The sequence below is a fragment of the Xenopus laevis genome, chromosome 2S (assembly GCF_017654675.1).
Source record: "Xenopus laevis strain J_2021 chromosome 2S, Xenopus_laevis_v10.1, whole genome shotgun sequence".
NCBI classification, from domain to species: domain Eukaryota; kingdom Metazoa; phylum Chordata; class Amphibia; order Anura; family Pipidae; genus Xenopus; species Xenopus laevis.
This window is the reverse complement of record NC_054374.1, coordinates 87,595,256-87,611,448: the sequence shown is the minus strand read 5'-3', so window position 1 is coordinate 87,611,448 and position 16,193 is coordinate 87,595,256. Positions and strand designations below refer to the sequence as shown.

At 37.3% G+C, this 16,193-nt stretch overlaps 1 protein-coding gene across 5 annotated transcripts in view; it reads left to right on the top strand.

Moving 5' to 3' along the window:
• Positions 1-15,978, top strand: part of rph3al.S (rabphilin 3A like (without C2 domains) S homeolog) — an 88,441-nt gene extending 72,463 nt beyond the window's left edge. For 4 of the 5 annotated variants that reach the window (XM_041584111.1, XM_041584110.1, XM_018249658.2 and 1 more), the window contains 4 exons: positions 6,885-6,983; positions 8,181-8,348; positions 8,686-8,739; positions 11,582-15,978. In XM_041584111.1, the coding sequence (XP_041440045.1) occupies positions 6,885-6,983; positions 8,181-8,348; positions 8,686-8,739; positions 11,582-11,616 (356 nt within the window). In that variant the 3' untranslated portion in view covers positions 11,617-15,978. The remainder of the gene's footprint in view (positions 1-6,884; positions 6,984-8,180; positions 8,349-8,685; positions 8,740-11,581) is intronic. The other variant, XM_041584112.1, reaches the window with a different exon arrangement.
• The last annotated feature ends 215 nt before the right edge of the window (positions 15,979-16,193 follow it).

Below are 16,193 nucleotides of genomic sequence, written 5' to 3'. Positions count from 1 at the left end.
CAGGGAAGTTAGTAGACTATACAGAGAGCGTTTTAAAGCTGTAAAGTGCTTGACAATACAAATTAATTATCACGTTTACCTATGTCATATAATAGTCTAAGCACACAATGCAAATGATTTTGTAACAAAAAAAGTGTAAAGGTACAAATGATTATGAAAATGGCAGAAGTTATTAACTGTATTCAGAGCAGAGAAGGCTGTTTGGATGGAATAATCAACAGTGCTTTGCTTATCGGTCAGTCTCTTCTAAAGGTTTTTGAATTAACATTGCTGGCAATGATGTATAATTCTCATTTGTAATATAATTTTGGTTCAAGGTAGCAAATAGATTGCACTTGTCACCTAGGCAGATTTGATAAGATTAGAAAATTGAAATTTGAGGCTAGCAGGTAAATGTTAAAATGGCATTCTGTAGTCTTGATGACTCAAATGAATCACAAATACAATAAAGGATGATGCTGGTAGAATAAGCTGATGTGAGGGTGAAAATTGTGTGACAACCTGAAATGCAGCTCTACGGAGTCATTATGATAAAGCCTGTCACTAGAGTTTAGTATCTTGCTGCTGATGAGGTCAAGTCCAATAGCCTTCTACTGAAAGGGACAGCTTATATTAATGGTGGGGGCTCACTGAAGCCAAACAAGCTGTGCTGTATATTATGTGTGTGACAAGCTATACAGTGGAGCAACATGAGACAATATAAAGCAGAAGCTTGTGTGTATCACATAGTTAAATTCATTGTTGTGTCACACAACTCACGTGCACCTGTGTAATTACTTGGAAGCAAAATGTCCTTTTTTACACGAACATAAGGCAAAACAGATTTAATAAATTGTTCAAAGCAGTTTGTTTTATTGTTATTTCATGGTCATCAATCCGAGATTTCTTAGCTGAAAAGAAAAGGAAATCCCTGATATAGGTTACCTCCAAGAGTGTTTAGTAGAAGATCTGCCAAAGATCCTAATATTTTATTACCTTGAGCTGCAACACAGGGAATTTTTTTTTTTATTTTCCTAGCAAATATGAGTAGGTTTCTTTTCTGATATACACATATCCATCCAGTTATGGGGAATTATGAATCACATGTTTAAGTAGTAGGGATGTAGCGAACGTCGGAAAAAAAGTTCGCGAACATATTCGCGAACTTGCGCAAAAATGCGAGCGGTTCGCGAACGGTTCGCGAACCCCATAGACTTCAATGGGAAGGCGAACTTTAACATCTAGAAAAGACATTTCTGGCCAGAAAAATGATTTTAAAGTTGTTTAAAGGGTGCAACGACCTGGACAGTGGCATGCCAGAGGGGGATCAAGGGCAAAAATGTATCTGAAAAATCTGCCTGTGTGTGCTTGGAAGAGATAGTGTAGGGGGAGAGCTGTTAGTGATTTCAGGGACAGATGATAGTAAGTTTGCTGGCTAGTAATCTGCTTGATACTGCTCTGTATTGGAGGGACAGAAGTCTGCAGGGATTTGAGGGACATTTTAGCTTAAGTAGCTTTGCTGGCTAGTAATCTACTGTTCTCTTTAAACAACTGCCATACGTTGACCTTGTAGGCATTGTTTGCCCAGTTTTTTTGGACGCAGCCACTGAAGCACAGTTGCCATAAAAAATATGCCATATAAATGCTGAAAATAGTAATTTTTCGCCATACGTTGACCTTGTAGACATTGTTTGCCCAGTTTTTTTGGTTGCAGCCACTGAAGCACAGTTGCCAGAAAAAATATGCCATATAAATGCTGAAAATAGTCATTTTTTGCCATACGTTGACCTTGTAGGCATTGTTTGCCCAGTTTTTTTGGTCGCAGCCACTGAAGCACAGTTGCCAGAAAAAATATGCCATATAAATGCTGAAAATAGTAATTTTTTGCCATATACGTTGAGTCAACGTATGGCAAAAAATGACTATTTTCAGCATTTATATGGCATATTTTTTCTGGCCTCTGTGCTTCAGTGGCTGCGGCCAAAAAAACTGGGCAAACAATGCCTACAAGGTCAACGTATACACTACTACAGCGGTGGATACGGATTACGTAAAATATATTATGGCTGCTTGAAAAAAGTCACTCCGGTGTTTTTTCTGGAGACGGTAATATTATGGATATTTAGACAGAATGTGAACAAGGTCACACAGCTAGATGGCGGGTTGAAGAAAACAGTGTGCAAATAATGCCTACAAGGTCAACGTATACACTACTACAGCGGTGGATACGGATTACGTAAAATATATGAATGCTGCTTGAAAAAAAGTAACTCAAGTGGTTTTTCTAGAGACGATAATATTATCAATATTTAGACAAAATGTGAACAAGGTCACACAGCTAGATGGCGGGTTGAAGAAAACACTGTGCAAATAATGCCTACAAGGTCAACGTATACACTACTACAGCAGTGGATACGGATTACGTAAAATATATGAATGCTGCTTGAAAAAAAGTAACTCAAGTGGTTTTTCTAGAGACGATAATATTATCAATATTTAGACAAAATGTGAACAAGGTCACACAGCTAGATGGCGGGTTGAAGAAAACACTGTGCAAATAATGCCTACAAGGTCAACGTATACACTACTACAGCGGTGGATACGGATTACGTAAAATATATGAATGCTGCTTGAAAAAAAGTAACTCAAGTGGTTTTTCTAGAGACGATAATATTATCAATATTTAGACAAAATGTGAACAAGGTCACACAGCTAGATGGCGGGTTGAAGAAAACACTGTGCAAATAATGCCTACAAGGTCAACGTATACACTACTACAGCGGTGGATACGGATTACGTAAAATATATTATGGCTGCTTGAAAAAAGTCACTCCGGTGTTTTTTCTGGAGACGGTAATATTATGGATATTTAGACAGAATGTGAACAAGGTCACACAGCTAGATGGCGGGTTGAAGAAAACAGTGTGCAAATAATGCCTACAGGGCAAATAATGCCTAAAAGGTCAACTTATACACTACTACAGCGGTAGTAAAATTAAAAAAAGTAAAATAAAAAAAAAATGAATATTAAAAAAAAAAATTAAAGTTGGTGCTGCTGAACTACTAGGAGCAGCAGATTAGCACACCAGTCCCACTCCCCAACACTGCTAGACTAATAGCACTGGGCTCTTATAGTAGTAGTAGTAGTAGTAGTAGTAGTAAAACAACAAAAAAATAAATAAAAGCAGTCCTTACAAGGACTACTGTTATTGCAGCAGTCAGCAGATGAGATCAGAAGCAGGACAGCTGCCCACTGCAGCTACATACAGAGCACTGCAGTAGAAGGTAGATTACTAGCCAGCAAAGCTACCTAAGCTTAAATGTCCCTCAAACCCCTGCAGACTTCTGTCCCTCCAATAACAGAGCAGTATCAAAACGATTACTAGCCAGCAAACTTTCAACTGTCCCTGAAATCACTAACAGGCAGCAGCTCTCTCCCTACACTATCTCTTCAGCACACACAGGCAGAGTGAAAAAACGCTGCAGGGCTTCGGTTTTTATAGGGAAGGGGAGTGGTCCAGGGGAGAGCTTCCTGATTGGCTGCCATGTACCTGCTGGTCTGGGGTGAGAGGGCAAAAAAAAGCGCCAACAATGGCGAACCCAAAATGGCGAACGTCGCGCGACGTTCGCGAACTTCCGGCGAGCGCGAACACCCGATGTTCGCGCGAACAAGTTCGCCGGCGAACAGTTCGCGACATCTCTATTAAGTAGCATTTACAAACATCAAATAGCGGTTTTAATATTGAGAGAATTATTTCTGACTTTTACAAGAAAGGAATATGCAGTTTAGTATTAGTGAGTCAATGCATTGAATGTACTGACAGTACCGTAATTTCAGCTTCATAGGGAAAAAAAGTTAACCACAAAAGATCTATAAGGTAAGACTTTAATGATGCAGAAGTTATAGATTTTTTGAAAACACGTGGGGGCAAATTTACTTAAGGTCGAATATCGAGGGTTAATTAAACCTCGATATTTGACTGTCGAAGTTAAATCCTTCGACTTCGAATATCAAAGTCGAAGGATTTAGCGATATTGGTTCGATCGCACGATCAAATGAAAAATCGTTCGATCAAATGATTAAATCCTTCGAATCGTTCGATTCAAAGGATTTTAATCCATCGATCAAACGATTTTTCTTCGACCAAAAAATACTTAGGAAGCCTATGGGGACCTTCCCCATAGGCTAACATTGACTTCGGTAGCTTTTAGGTGGCGAACTAGGGGGGTCGAAGGTTTTTCTTAAAGAGACAGTACTTCGACTATCGAATGGTCGAATAGTCGAACGATTTTTAGTTCGATGTCGTAGTCGAAGGTCGAGGTAGCCCATTGGATGGTCGAAGTAGCCAAACAAAACATTCGAAATTCGAAGTTTTTTTCCTTCTATTCCTTCACTTGAACTAAGTAAATGGGCCCCTTAATGTTGTGGATAACCTTTCTCGTTGAGTCAAACAAAGGGAGACAGCTGTGTGGTGGTACAGTATTACATACTGCACTCCATTTATATATAAGCCCCAGTGTCAATATCGTTTTTATATTTTTTATTTGTGGTGCTACATCTGCATACCTCCCAACTGTCCTGTTTTTCACAGGACAGTCCAGATTTTCAGTGCACAGCCCAGTGGCCCGGATTGATGTTTAAATGGCCAGTGTTGCCCTTATTGTCTTTGTTTCTTCTCAATGCATTGAATATACCAACAAAATGTTGTACATAATAAAAAAACAAGTCCACTTTGTTTTATCTCCCTGCTCCTCAGGAAAAAAAAAAAAGGAAGATGACTGTGCCTTTCACTGTTGGAACACATGGCCCTCTTGGATTTTTCTTTTACAGGAGCCAGGCAGAGGGAGGCAGAGAAAAAGAGAGAGTCAAGCAGTATGGGACAGCGTTGGTATTCTGACTGTGTGGATAGTAGAACTTGAGTGTCAACCCAAATTAATTATATAACCTTTAACAACAAAACTAGCATTTCTTGTGGATACATTTAAACTATGAATGAGTACAGGTCAATGCACTACATACACAACATCAAGGGGGTTATTTACTAAACTCCGAAATGCAAAAATCACAAAAAACTTGTGATTTTTTTTTTTTATAAAATCAGAATTTTAAAATATGACATTTTTCGGAATTTATTAAACCCTGAGGATGAAAAAGTTTGAATCTGAAAATCCAGCATCTCAGACCTGTCGAGGTTGCATATAAGTCAATGGGAGAAGTCCCAAAGATTTTTTGATGTGTGCTGGGTTTCGTGCAATAGCCCGAAGTTTTCTGGTGAAAATTCCGAAAAAATTGGGAAATTCGTGAAAATCGGATGGAAAAAATCAGAAAAAAATCGTTAAAATCAGTTTTTTTCCCCGCAAAGCAAATTTTCTGGAAAATGTAGTAGTAAATAAGCGGAAAATACTAGAGCGGATTTGATTGAAGTTTGTAGCAGAACATATCGAGATAAATTTGGACTTTGATAAATCACACCCTAAGTAATTTATTTAACTTCTCTTTTCTAACACTTGCTTGCTGTCTATCACAAAACTGGAGGCCAAGTGTTCCTGCTGGCCAAATATTATGCATTAGTGCCAGAGAAATGCCATTTAGTGCTCTGCATACATGTGGAAATTGACTTTCCTGTGCCCTGTTAATAAAACAGAGATTGAAAATAAATTGTTCCATTTTCAAATAAGGTCAATTTCATAGATGCATGATCTACTAGTTCTTCAGAATGCTTGCACTTCTCTGTTTTGAGGCTCCATTAGTTTTGTAAAATATATTCAGTGTTTGTACTTCCCAGCAGACAGCTCTAAATGGCCTATTCATACAAGTAAGTGTTTAATCTGCTTCCAGTTTCTTTTTGGTTGCTTTATAATGAGATCATATCAGTATCAGCCAATGGTTCAGGGCAAACAGATGACTGGTTCTGGGCTGCTGTCCATTTAATTTACTATAATTTAAGAGCAATCCTACTTTGTGCATATAGGTTATACATAGTGATGAGCGAATCTGTGCCGTTTCACTTCGCCAAAACATTTTAGAATTTTGACACACGCGACAATTTTTATACGCGTGTCAATTTTGACGCACATCGATATTTTTTTTAGACGCGCCAGATTTTTATCCTCTATGTGTTTGAGAATAAAAAAAAGTGGGGATTTATTATATTCTGTTGATTTCAGCAGGTTGGAATATGAGCCATTATGCAACAGATCCAATACTGAGTAAACATACTTATCATGAATACATATGGCCAGGGTATCTGATGATCACTATATCTGTGTATAGGAATTTACAAGATAATCTGATTATTACCCTAGTCTTATGCGGGCTTTATATTTAGCATTTCTCATGAAGTCAGTCCTATAAAAGCCTGAAGATATCATTTAGCATGCCATTGTACATTGTTTACTCCTCAGCGGGGGATGGGGGAGGTTGGGTGTTTATACCTTTAGACTATCTTACAGTAATGTCTTGTTCCCACATTAAAAAATATAAATCTTTGTTGACCCAGGTTCCATTTTTTGGTGGGAATTTCCTCACATATGACTATGGTCAGTCGCTTTATGGATAAAACAGGGTATTATCCTCACAGCTGAGGCAATCAGTTACTATTGTTTCAATCTAGACATGTGATTTAAAGGGAAAATCAACCGTCTTTCCATTACTGTGTTAAATTTTCTTTTGCGATATACGCACAGCTGCATACTATTAAAACCATTTGGATAATTTCTGCACATTGATCGTAACATCTACACTTCTACGTCTATTAAATAACATTCTAAACCTGTCCTTTTGAGAGTTTGCATCACTGTGTCTAAGCAGATAATCCACATTTCTGATGCACCGGAAAAATGCTTACAAGTTGAACATTAATATGTGCTATGTGTTAAATGTTTGATTATTTTTTTTCTTTTAGTAGTCTCCAGTGACAGTGAAAGTGACTCGGAATACAGCTCCTCCAGTTTGGACTCTAAAATGGTGGGCCCTAAAGGAATCACAAATAGAAAGCACTCCAGTAAGTTTTTGGCCTTGTTTACGTTAACCATTGAAACCCTTAGTTCAGATCCAGGTAGAAATACAGCGCTTACATCTATCATTGTATCATTGGAATCTCGTAAAAGCAGAGTAATCCACAATGTTATTATAAAAAGGGCATTTAGATATAACGCAAAGGAGAAAACCATAGCCATTTTAGGAACCAAGTCCATTATTTGTCAACTGTTTTATTTGCTTTTATGTGGATTGACCACAAAGACATCTGGCATAAACTGAACTCTGATGACCCATGTCTTCTATTATAATTATTTTCAACCCACATGTCCATACAATGTCAGTGTGAGACAAAGCACAGAAATATCCTCTACACTAATGACAGTGATGCTTTGAGCTTTTGTAGAGGAGCACTACAGTTGTCCTTCTCAGATATAAAAACATGTGGATATATTTAGAATTTTTGCTGGCATAATAATATGAGTGTTTTTGTTATGAAATAATAAGACATTCATTGCTGAATATGCCTAAATTGTGTTTTTGCTGCAGTATTTCAAGCTTTTCTTTTTAACAGCAGCTCCATCAGCAGCATTTTCTCCTATGAAATTGAATTGTGTAGATTGATGAACAACTGTTTTTGTGTGTGAGATCACCATTGCTGCATTGGAGATGATTTTTGCCCAAAGCTATCAACAGTGACAAATGAAATATGCACAAATTGGTATATTCAGTAGAAATCACAACCTAATTCCAAAAATATGCATCTTTTCTTTGGCATATTCTTTGGGCAGCATATCATTTATGTACAGTTTTGGAAGAACAGGAGGTAGAGCACTGTGTGACAGTACCTGGAAGGTTGTCTTGGTCTAGTTGTTTAAGCACAAGTGTGGCCAAAAAAGGGAACCCTGAACCTACTGCCTGGTCAGGAAATGACAGTAGCTCCAGGGTTCCCTTAATGCAGCAACAGGAAGGACTGAGCAGCGTTAAGTGCAATAGAAGTGCAGGGGTGCATGAAAATGGTTTTAGATAAGGACCTACTGTTTCCAAAAGATATGCTATATACTGTACTACTTTAATTTTTTTTAGCATGTATAAGGCTACGGGAATAATGAAGCTATATGTCCCCTTTAACAGACTGAAATGACATATTTAAATAAGGCTACTATTACTTTTGTCAAGTACCTTTTGTATCCAGCTGGAACGTTTTTAATGTCCCTTCTAGGTTCGAGCACTGAGCCTTCTATGACACCAGTTGTTAGTCATATGAAAAACCCTAGAGGCTTATCAGGCAGCCAGACCAGCTTTGGCAGTGAACGAGTCAGTGCCACCGAGAGCAACCAGGGTGACCCGATTGAAGGCTATATCAGTGACATCCCAAGCACTACTACTGGTACGTTTCGTCAGTGTTTTATTTTGTGTTTCATAATACTGTTCTGTAAAATGCACTTCTAAAAAGTATAATTTCAAAGCAAATAAGTTGTATTTTAAAACTAGGAGAAGCAGCATGCACCATACAAATAATTAGTAATTCAATAATTGCAGTGCTGTCCTAGTTGTCTTTAACTCGGAACATGAACCCTGGAGAATCTTGTGGCACACTTGAATGTTCATAGTGGAAGCTAAAGGATCAAACAGTAAAATCAGCCAAGCGGGGAATATTCGAATGAAAGTTTAATTTGGCAGCAGTGGTCTGTTTCTAGTTTGACTTGTCTCTATATTTCCATCAGAGGAGAAGAATACACAATATCTGAAAAGAAGAAATGCAGCCCGGCTCGTAAATGGTAGCCATTTTTTGTTACTTGTTAGTAATTGAACTACTAACTGCTGATATAGTGTATAACTTCTGCTGTAAAGCTGCTTATCTACAACTAGCCTAGCTTGGATCATCATCTTTTTACTGCTTTGTCGATTCCTGTTTAACAAACTAACCTTTGTTTTTTTAAAAAAGGAACTAACTGTTCTCTTATATCTGCATTAGCTATTAACAGATTTTTTAACTAAAAGGTTAACCAGCTAAACGGGTTGGCATGCTTGTGTGTGTATTTTTATGTTTGTTCTAGCTATCTTAACCCACTTAACAGTGTTGATTCTAATCTTGGTGATGTGTCTTAAAAATGTAAATTCCTCCCACATATTTTTTAAAAAAAGCATTTTTTGATGGTGTGATAATGAATGGATATGTTCTGATAAAGAGCATATGCATTCTTAATAATGCTTCCAGCCGACTTCAATTACAGTATATGACTTTGTGCCATATTTATATATGCTAATGTAATAAATGTACGTGCTGACAGTGCTAGGGTAATGAATGAAGCCAAACATGTGAAACTGAACCCATTTGTGTACCCAATGTTCACTAAACCTTTTGGCAGCTGTCTACTTAGTTTGATAAATTACATGATCACCTGTACAATATTAGCATAAAGATCAGACACCAGTTAAAGGGGTGGTTCACCTTCAAACAACTGGTTGTTTTCAGATAGATCACCAGAAATAACAACCTTTCCCAACGACTTTCTATTTTCTATGTGTCACCGTTTTTCTAATATTGAAGTGTAAATAGTCATGTTTCACCTTCTGAAGCAGCTCTGGGAGGGGGGGTCGCCGACCCTGTAAACTGTTCTTAATGGATCCATTTAGTAGATCCATTTCTTAGAAAGAAGGAGAAAAAGTACCCCGCTTAATCGCTGAAATAACAGCAGTGACAAACTAGGCTACCCTGTAGCCTTATTCAATTACCTTATAAATAAAGATTAAATTATAAAGTGCAGTGCTATAATTGCATTTAATCCAATTAATAAACAGTTACTGAAGTTGATTCTTGATAAATTAAAATAGTGCAGTGCAATATATTTCATTCAGTGATTTGATTTTAAAAGGCAAAAATTGATGCTTATGCCCAAGCTGGAACCAATTATAAACCACCAGGTTCCCTTAGCCAGGATATTTGAGCGATTAAGCGGGGTACTTTTTCTCCTTCTTTCTAATTTGAAAATTAACAAGTACTGATTTAGGTCAGACCTCTGTGTTAATCCAGGGATAAAAATGTGTATTATTATAGAAAGGAATCACTGGTGTGTTTGGGTTTCCATTAGATACATTTTTTATCTTTGTCCCTGCTGAGCAGAATCTCTGGGTTTCATTACAGGCAGCTGTTAGAATTGATACAATAGTTGCTAATACTCCAGAGATGCTGCTGAGAAATGTAACAACTAAATGTTGCAAAATTGTAACAGTTTAGAGTCTGCACCTGAATTACTGAGCTGTCAGACTCAAACACCAAAGACAGGGACGTTCAACTTTAAACTTAGATTTTGGAAAAACAGTAACAAATAAATAATGCAATGTCTAAAAACAATGTCAATTCAGTTGTCTAAAAACAACTGAATTTAAAAAAAGTGTTTGGAAGGTGAACAACCCCTTTAAGAATGCCCATGAGCAAACAAACAATATATTGAATCGCTAGGGCTCATTTCTCAATATTGGCCACATGCATCTGGACTATTGATAAATGAGCTCCACTGTATAAGCAGAAGCTACAAACAGCACACAAATAAGGGCTCTGTATTATGAGCTGTTATGTATATCAAAGCTTATCAAAGGCTACAGTTTGGAGAAAGGAGGGGTTACTTTATACAAAGCTAATAATAAGCACATGGGCAAAGTCCCTATTTATGGGGTGTGGGGGGAGGGGGTCAGGGAATGAGCTTGTGTCAAGCAAAAGCTTCATTCCTACTGCAGAATGGGTAGTAATTTGTCCATATTGACAAGCAGAAGATGTAGCGCAAAAGCAAAATGATGGGAGTAAAAGTCTGACAAATAAGAGAAAAAGAAAAATGAGGTGGAAATTCAGATCCAAAGAATGGAAGCAAATGGATTAGGCAGAAAGATTATTGAAATAATGGGGATACCAAACCAAATCAAAGTGTTTTTCTGATTATCTTCTGGTTAGCACTATCAGGGCACCGCAACTGTCTGTATGGACACAGATGGTGATTATTCTGTCTTAGATGCATGCACTTTACTGAGGTGCACTAGTACCAATAAAGTAAAAAGAGTGTGTGAGTTTTCATGTTCAAAGCTATTCTGCAACTTATTAAAAGTAGTACAGGTAATAAAATCTATTGGGGTAATTTATGACTGCATAGTTGCAGTTGGTTAATTTTTTCAGTAGTCACTTTGTGCTGCTCAGTCCTTTCTCATTACTGTTCTGTATTAAGACCAGTTGCACCTAATGACACAGGGGCACCCTGGAGCTACCACCGCCATACCTCCGAACCAAGTGGTAGTTCCAGGATTCCCATAGCGGCCAAGCTCAGCTGCACTGAAGGAAGAGAGGGCTCAAAAAATTCTGAAAATCATGCCCCTGATGTCTTCCAGGTGACCTCAACAACGCGGAAATTCTGGGAAAAACATGGAAAAACCTCTCAAAACTGCACTTTGCTAATTTCACTTGCAGCCTAATATAACCCTTTTGTTGGTTATCTTAACTGTCAGCACATAAGTATTTAGTTGCTTATTTTAAAAATAATATTTTGTTGAGGTTTCTTTTTTTTAAGAAACTGGAGACAATTTCTGTCATTTTCAAGATTAATGATTTTTTTATTGTTTTATTTCACAAAGGAAAACGCAGTGGGCACACAAATCTATGGCACTGAGTACCTAAGAAGAGCATATGGACTGCATTATGAAGTTTGACAACTGCCATGCTAACAATGGACTTTCAAGAAAAATTGGAACTTGTATAAGGGGATAAATATGAACACCATCCCATTTCATTCATATTCCTTTAGAGAGGGGGCTAGAATTAAGGATACTACAGTAGAAAAATTGCAAACCTTTTATATTTTTCTCTCATCCCCAAAAGTTCAACATCAATCGCTATCTAGGTTTTGTCTCCAGTGGTCAGTGTGTTTAACAACATCATGTAGGAGATCAAGCGGGATAGTGTTTTGTATGTGGCTCTTAGGATGCATCATGTTGGGCTGGTTAGAAGAGATTTACATTCAGTATTTTTAATATTTTAATATTTTTCATATATTATTATTGGGCACAGTAGATTATTTGTTGCTGTGATACATTCATCTCCGAAACACTACAATTTTGTACTTAAATGATGAATTTGTGAATTTGAATACTGTATATGATACATACAAGTGCTAAGAAATCAGGAGCCATGTTAATGTTTCTCTGGAGTTCAGGTATGTTGCATTAATGGGCAGAATCCTTAATGGCATATTTTGTTGCTGCCTTGCTTACAATTCATCTGCCATGGCTTTGCATTTGAAAAAGCTTTCTGATTAGAACCTATGGAAATATTATAGATAGGATGGAATCAGTGTCAGACTGGGGTACCTGGGGCCCACCAGTAAACCTCACCCCAGGGGTGAGAGTGCCTTGAATTTTTTCTCGTCCATGGCTACTTTGTCGCTGTACCAAAATAACAGTCCTGATTTACAAATCGACAGCCCCTTTTACATGGTTGGAAAACCAGCACTAGTGATGGGCAAATTTATTCGCAAAATCGCCGTGAAAATTCGCTGGCATCAAAATTTTTTGACGCCAGTGACAGTTCCTATGCTGGTGACAATTATTAGCCACCCACTGACTTTATTGTGCATCGGAATTGGTGCTGGCGTCAGAATTGTCACTGGCGTCAATTCAAATTCGCCAATTCGTATTTTGCTAATTTTGCAAAATAATTTTGTCCCTACTAAGCAGAATCAATGAGTTTCATTATAGACGGCTGTTACAATTGATACAATAGTTGCTAATATTCCACAGATGCTGCTGAGAAATATAACAACTAATGTAGCCTCTAAATGTAACACACTGTAACAGTTCAGAATCTGCTTCTGGATCACTGAGCTGCCAAACTGGCACACAAGAGACAAGAACTTTAAACTTACATTTTGGGAAAATGGTAAAAAAGAAAAGGTGGAAAGCAAGTCTTTGTTTATGGAGAACAATCTGAAAACCACTAAACTAAAAAAAGTATTTGGAAGGTTAACAACCCCTTTAATTTAACCCTTTGCTCCTCTTTACTTTTTACCTTCATTCTACTTCTCATTACTTATTTTCTTTTCTGTCCCATACCTTCCTTTTGCCTTCCTTATCTCGCTCGCTGTTCATATTGGCTTTTCCTAAAGCTGTAGAATAGTATAATGTTACCAGCTTGCACAGCCTGGCTCTCCATGTCGTGAAAGTCGGTGCCGGCAAAGAAGGCTTCGGGATCCTCCACAAATCGTAAGTATAATAAATTCAACCAGCACTCAGGTCAAAAATCCAGCAGGGACAAACCCTTGTTGAGTTTATTTGCAAGGTGCAACGTTTCAGGGTAAACCCCTTTGTCAAGCATGTACGATTTGACCATCAACTAAAAAGACCATTTTGACCAGCGATGTTGTCCAGGAAAATTGAGGGTAGCTGCCTGCTTGGCCCTGCAAACAATTGGACAATAGATTTCACTGTTAGATGCACGATCGTTCGATTCCCACTAACCTCATGACAATTGACGGATTGGTTGGATTGCACTAAAATCAGTCGTTCATCAAAGAAATATCTTTGCATCTATACACTGCCCTTGGTGTTCTGCATTTCTTGGTGTTTCCCCTCCCCAACACTTACAGAGCACCTGATAACATTCACAGCCAGCCCAGGACCTCAGGAATGTGTTTCATTACATGCAGTTCAGCCTCTTTCATGTACCATTGTAACCTGCCTCACGCTCAGCATATGGTGGGTGGTACCTTATCAGTGCAGTACTGCAGGGAACACCTTCTTCTAAAGTTTCACACCAGAAGTAAAGGAGATACACTGAACTTAAGTGCAAAGAAGTACAAATAACATTCCAAAGTGACTACCTGTGCGGATGACTGTGCTGTACTTAGGATCCTTGTAAAAGCACTGCATTCATAATGCAAAATTGTCCTCCCTGTATCTAAGGGCAATAGACTTTTCTTTGTGCAGATACTGGAGGTTCAAATTTGAAGTTTCTGTGTCCTGTTCATTTGTAGAGCAGGTTCAGCGCGTAAGTCGCACAGTATTTTTGAATCTTTACAATAAAATCTAAGAAAATATTCATTTTTCATGTCATATTACTGAAGAGAGACCAAATGAAAATGTTTGCAAGCTGGGCATGTAAGTGAGTTACAGTTTACAGTCTGCAAAACCTTATTGTGTATAATGATGGCCTCAAGATTATTGGGTTACTACCACTATTAGCTCTAAATAAGTTATTCCTAGCTTTACCCAACTACTCTTTTATCTCAGTGTCAACTCTTCTCTTAAAATAAGGCATATACTCTATAGGTTAAATTTTAACATTTGTGTCTGTAAATATTTTTGTGCCTTTTATTGTTTTTTTGTTTTTGTTATCTATTACTTTATTTTATTTGTGTATAAAATAAGCTGTATCTTCTCTGTGCTTGAGTACCCAAAAAGCATATTTTCTGCAGAAAAAAGTTCTAAAATAAATATTCTTCTGGGGTGTTAATCTTACTTAAATGACAGACTCGTGTTTTTTTTCCTTTCATTTTTGAATTGCATATTCTGCACCTCTGTATATCTGTAAACACAGAGATTAAAAAAAAAGTTGCAAACACTTCAATTCGAACCACTGCATGGTAACACATTGTGATCTAGTACGGTACTTGACAATGGGGGCTTTACAAATTTAACTTGGCAGAACCCTGGAAGTTGGTTGTAAGAATCATTACAACGTTTTGCTGACATTGTACGTGACTGTGCACTCAGTGTGATAACAAAGATCACAGCAATGATAATAAGTATGATAAGACCTCTTAATGTCTAAATGATACTGTAAGACATCCAATGTGCATCCAAATGTCAAGCTGAGTGCAACTGATGTATTAACAATCTTATGTTTATGTTGCACTTACAGTATAATAATACATCTTTATTGCTAAGTGTTCATAATTACCCAGCTTAATAACGGGTGCAGTTCATAAAGCTTTGGAGGGGTAACTTGTGACTCTTCAGCTAAAAATCAAGTACAAGGTACAGTTTCATGATCAAAAGAAAATTAATAAAAAAAATAATGATTTTGAAAAATAAGACTTATTTGTTTAAAGAGTAATCTGTAAGACATGGTCTTCCTGTAATTCAGAGCTACGGAGTTGCAGTGACATGCAGAGTTGCTCTTTTCTTTCTCCATAGATGCCAGTTTAGAAATGGTGCAAAATTACATATATATTGAAGCCTTTGTTTTAATGTGCCATTGAGAATGCAAATGCTGCAGCTGTGTATGGTATGTATTTGAAACAAATGCGATGAAGGTGTAGACGTGATACTGTAATTTCTTTTATGTATGTTCTTTTGCTCACATTGCTTATGTTTTTTCCCATTATTCACATTCCTAAAAATGAAATAAGTTTGTACTCTACTGGGAATTAATCCTCACATTTCTTAAGTGTTTGTTATGGCTTTTATATAAGTACTGAAGATTGGCTAGGACAAGGAAACCACCAGTAAACATTTAAACAAGTCAAATATATGTTTGTCCTTTTTTTAAGCAATGCAATGTTTAGCAAATGTATGTATCTGTTTGTAAGACTTACATTGAATATAATTTGCATGTATGGCTCATTTTGCCTTTGGGCCATGTGAATACCACTTTTATTTCATACATTCTTTCTGTTGATTTGCATAAACATAATTTTGAATGTGTTATTGCTTTTAATGCTTCCCTGACATGCCAAATGATTGCAGAATTTTTATTTGACAAGTGTTTGGCAATAAAAATAGTAGCTGCAATGAAATGACCCTGGTGATTAATGACATTGCATCCCAACACCTTGGAAAGGCAATACATAGCTCAAATCGAAGTTTGCACATCCAAGACACGTGTCATCAGCTTATGGAGTGCACAACAGAATGGCCTTGGTTTGACCCTTTTTTATTGTTTGGGTAAAGTACCTAAAAAGTTTAAAATGGGCAAAGCTGGGATTATTAAGTAGTGATTTTTATTATGTCGTTTTTATTTCTAAATTACACTGTTTTCAATGCAAACAATTCACTCTACAATATAAAATTTAATTCCTGAACCAACAAGAGTATTTTTTTTAGTTGTAATATTGGTGTGTCATTTTGCCTGGTCATGTGCTTTCAGAAAGAGCCAGCACTTTAGGATGGAACTGCTTTCTGGCAAGCTGTTGTTTCTCCTACTCAATGTAATTGGATGTGTTGCAGTAGTACTGTTATTAGATCTACCAGG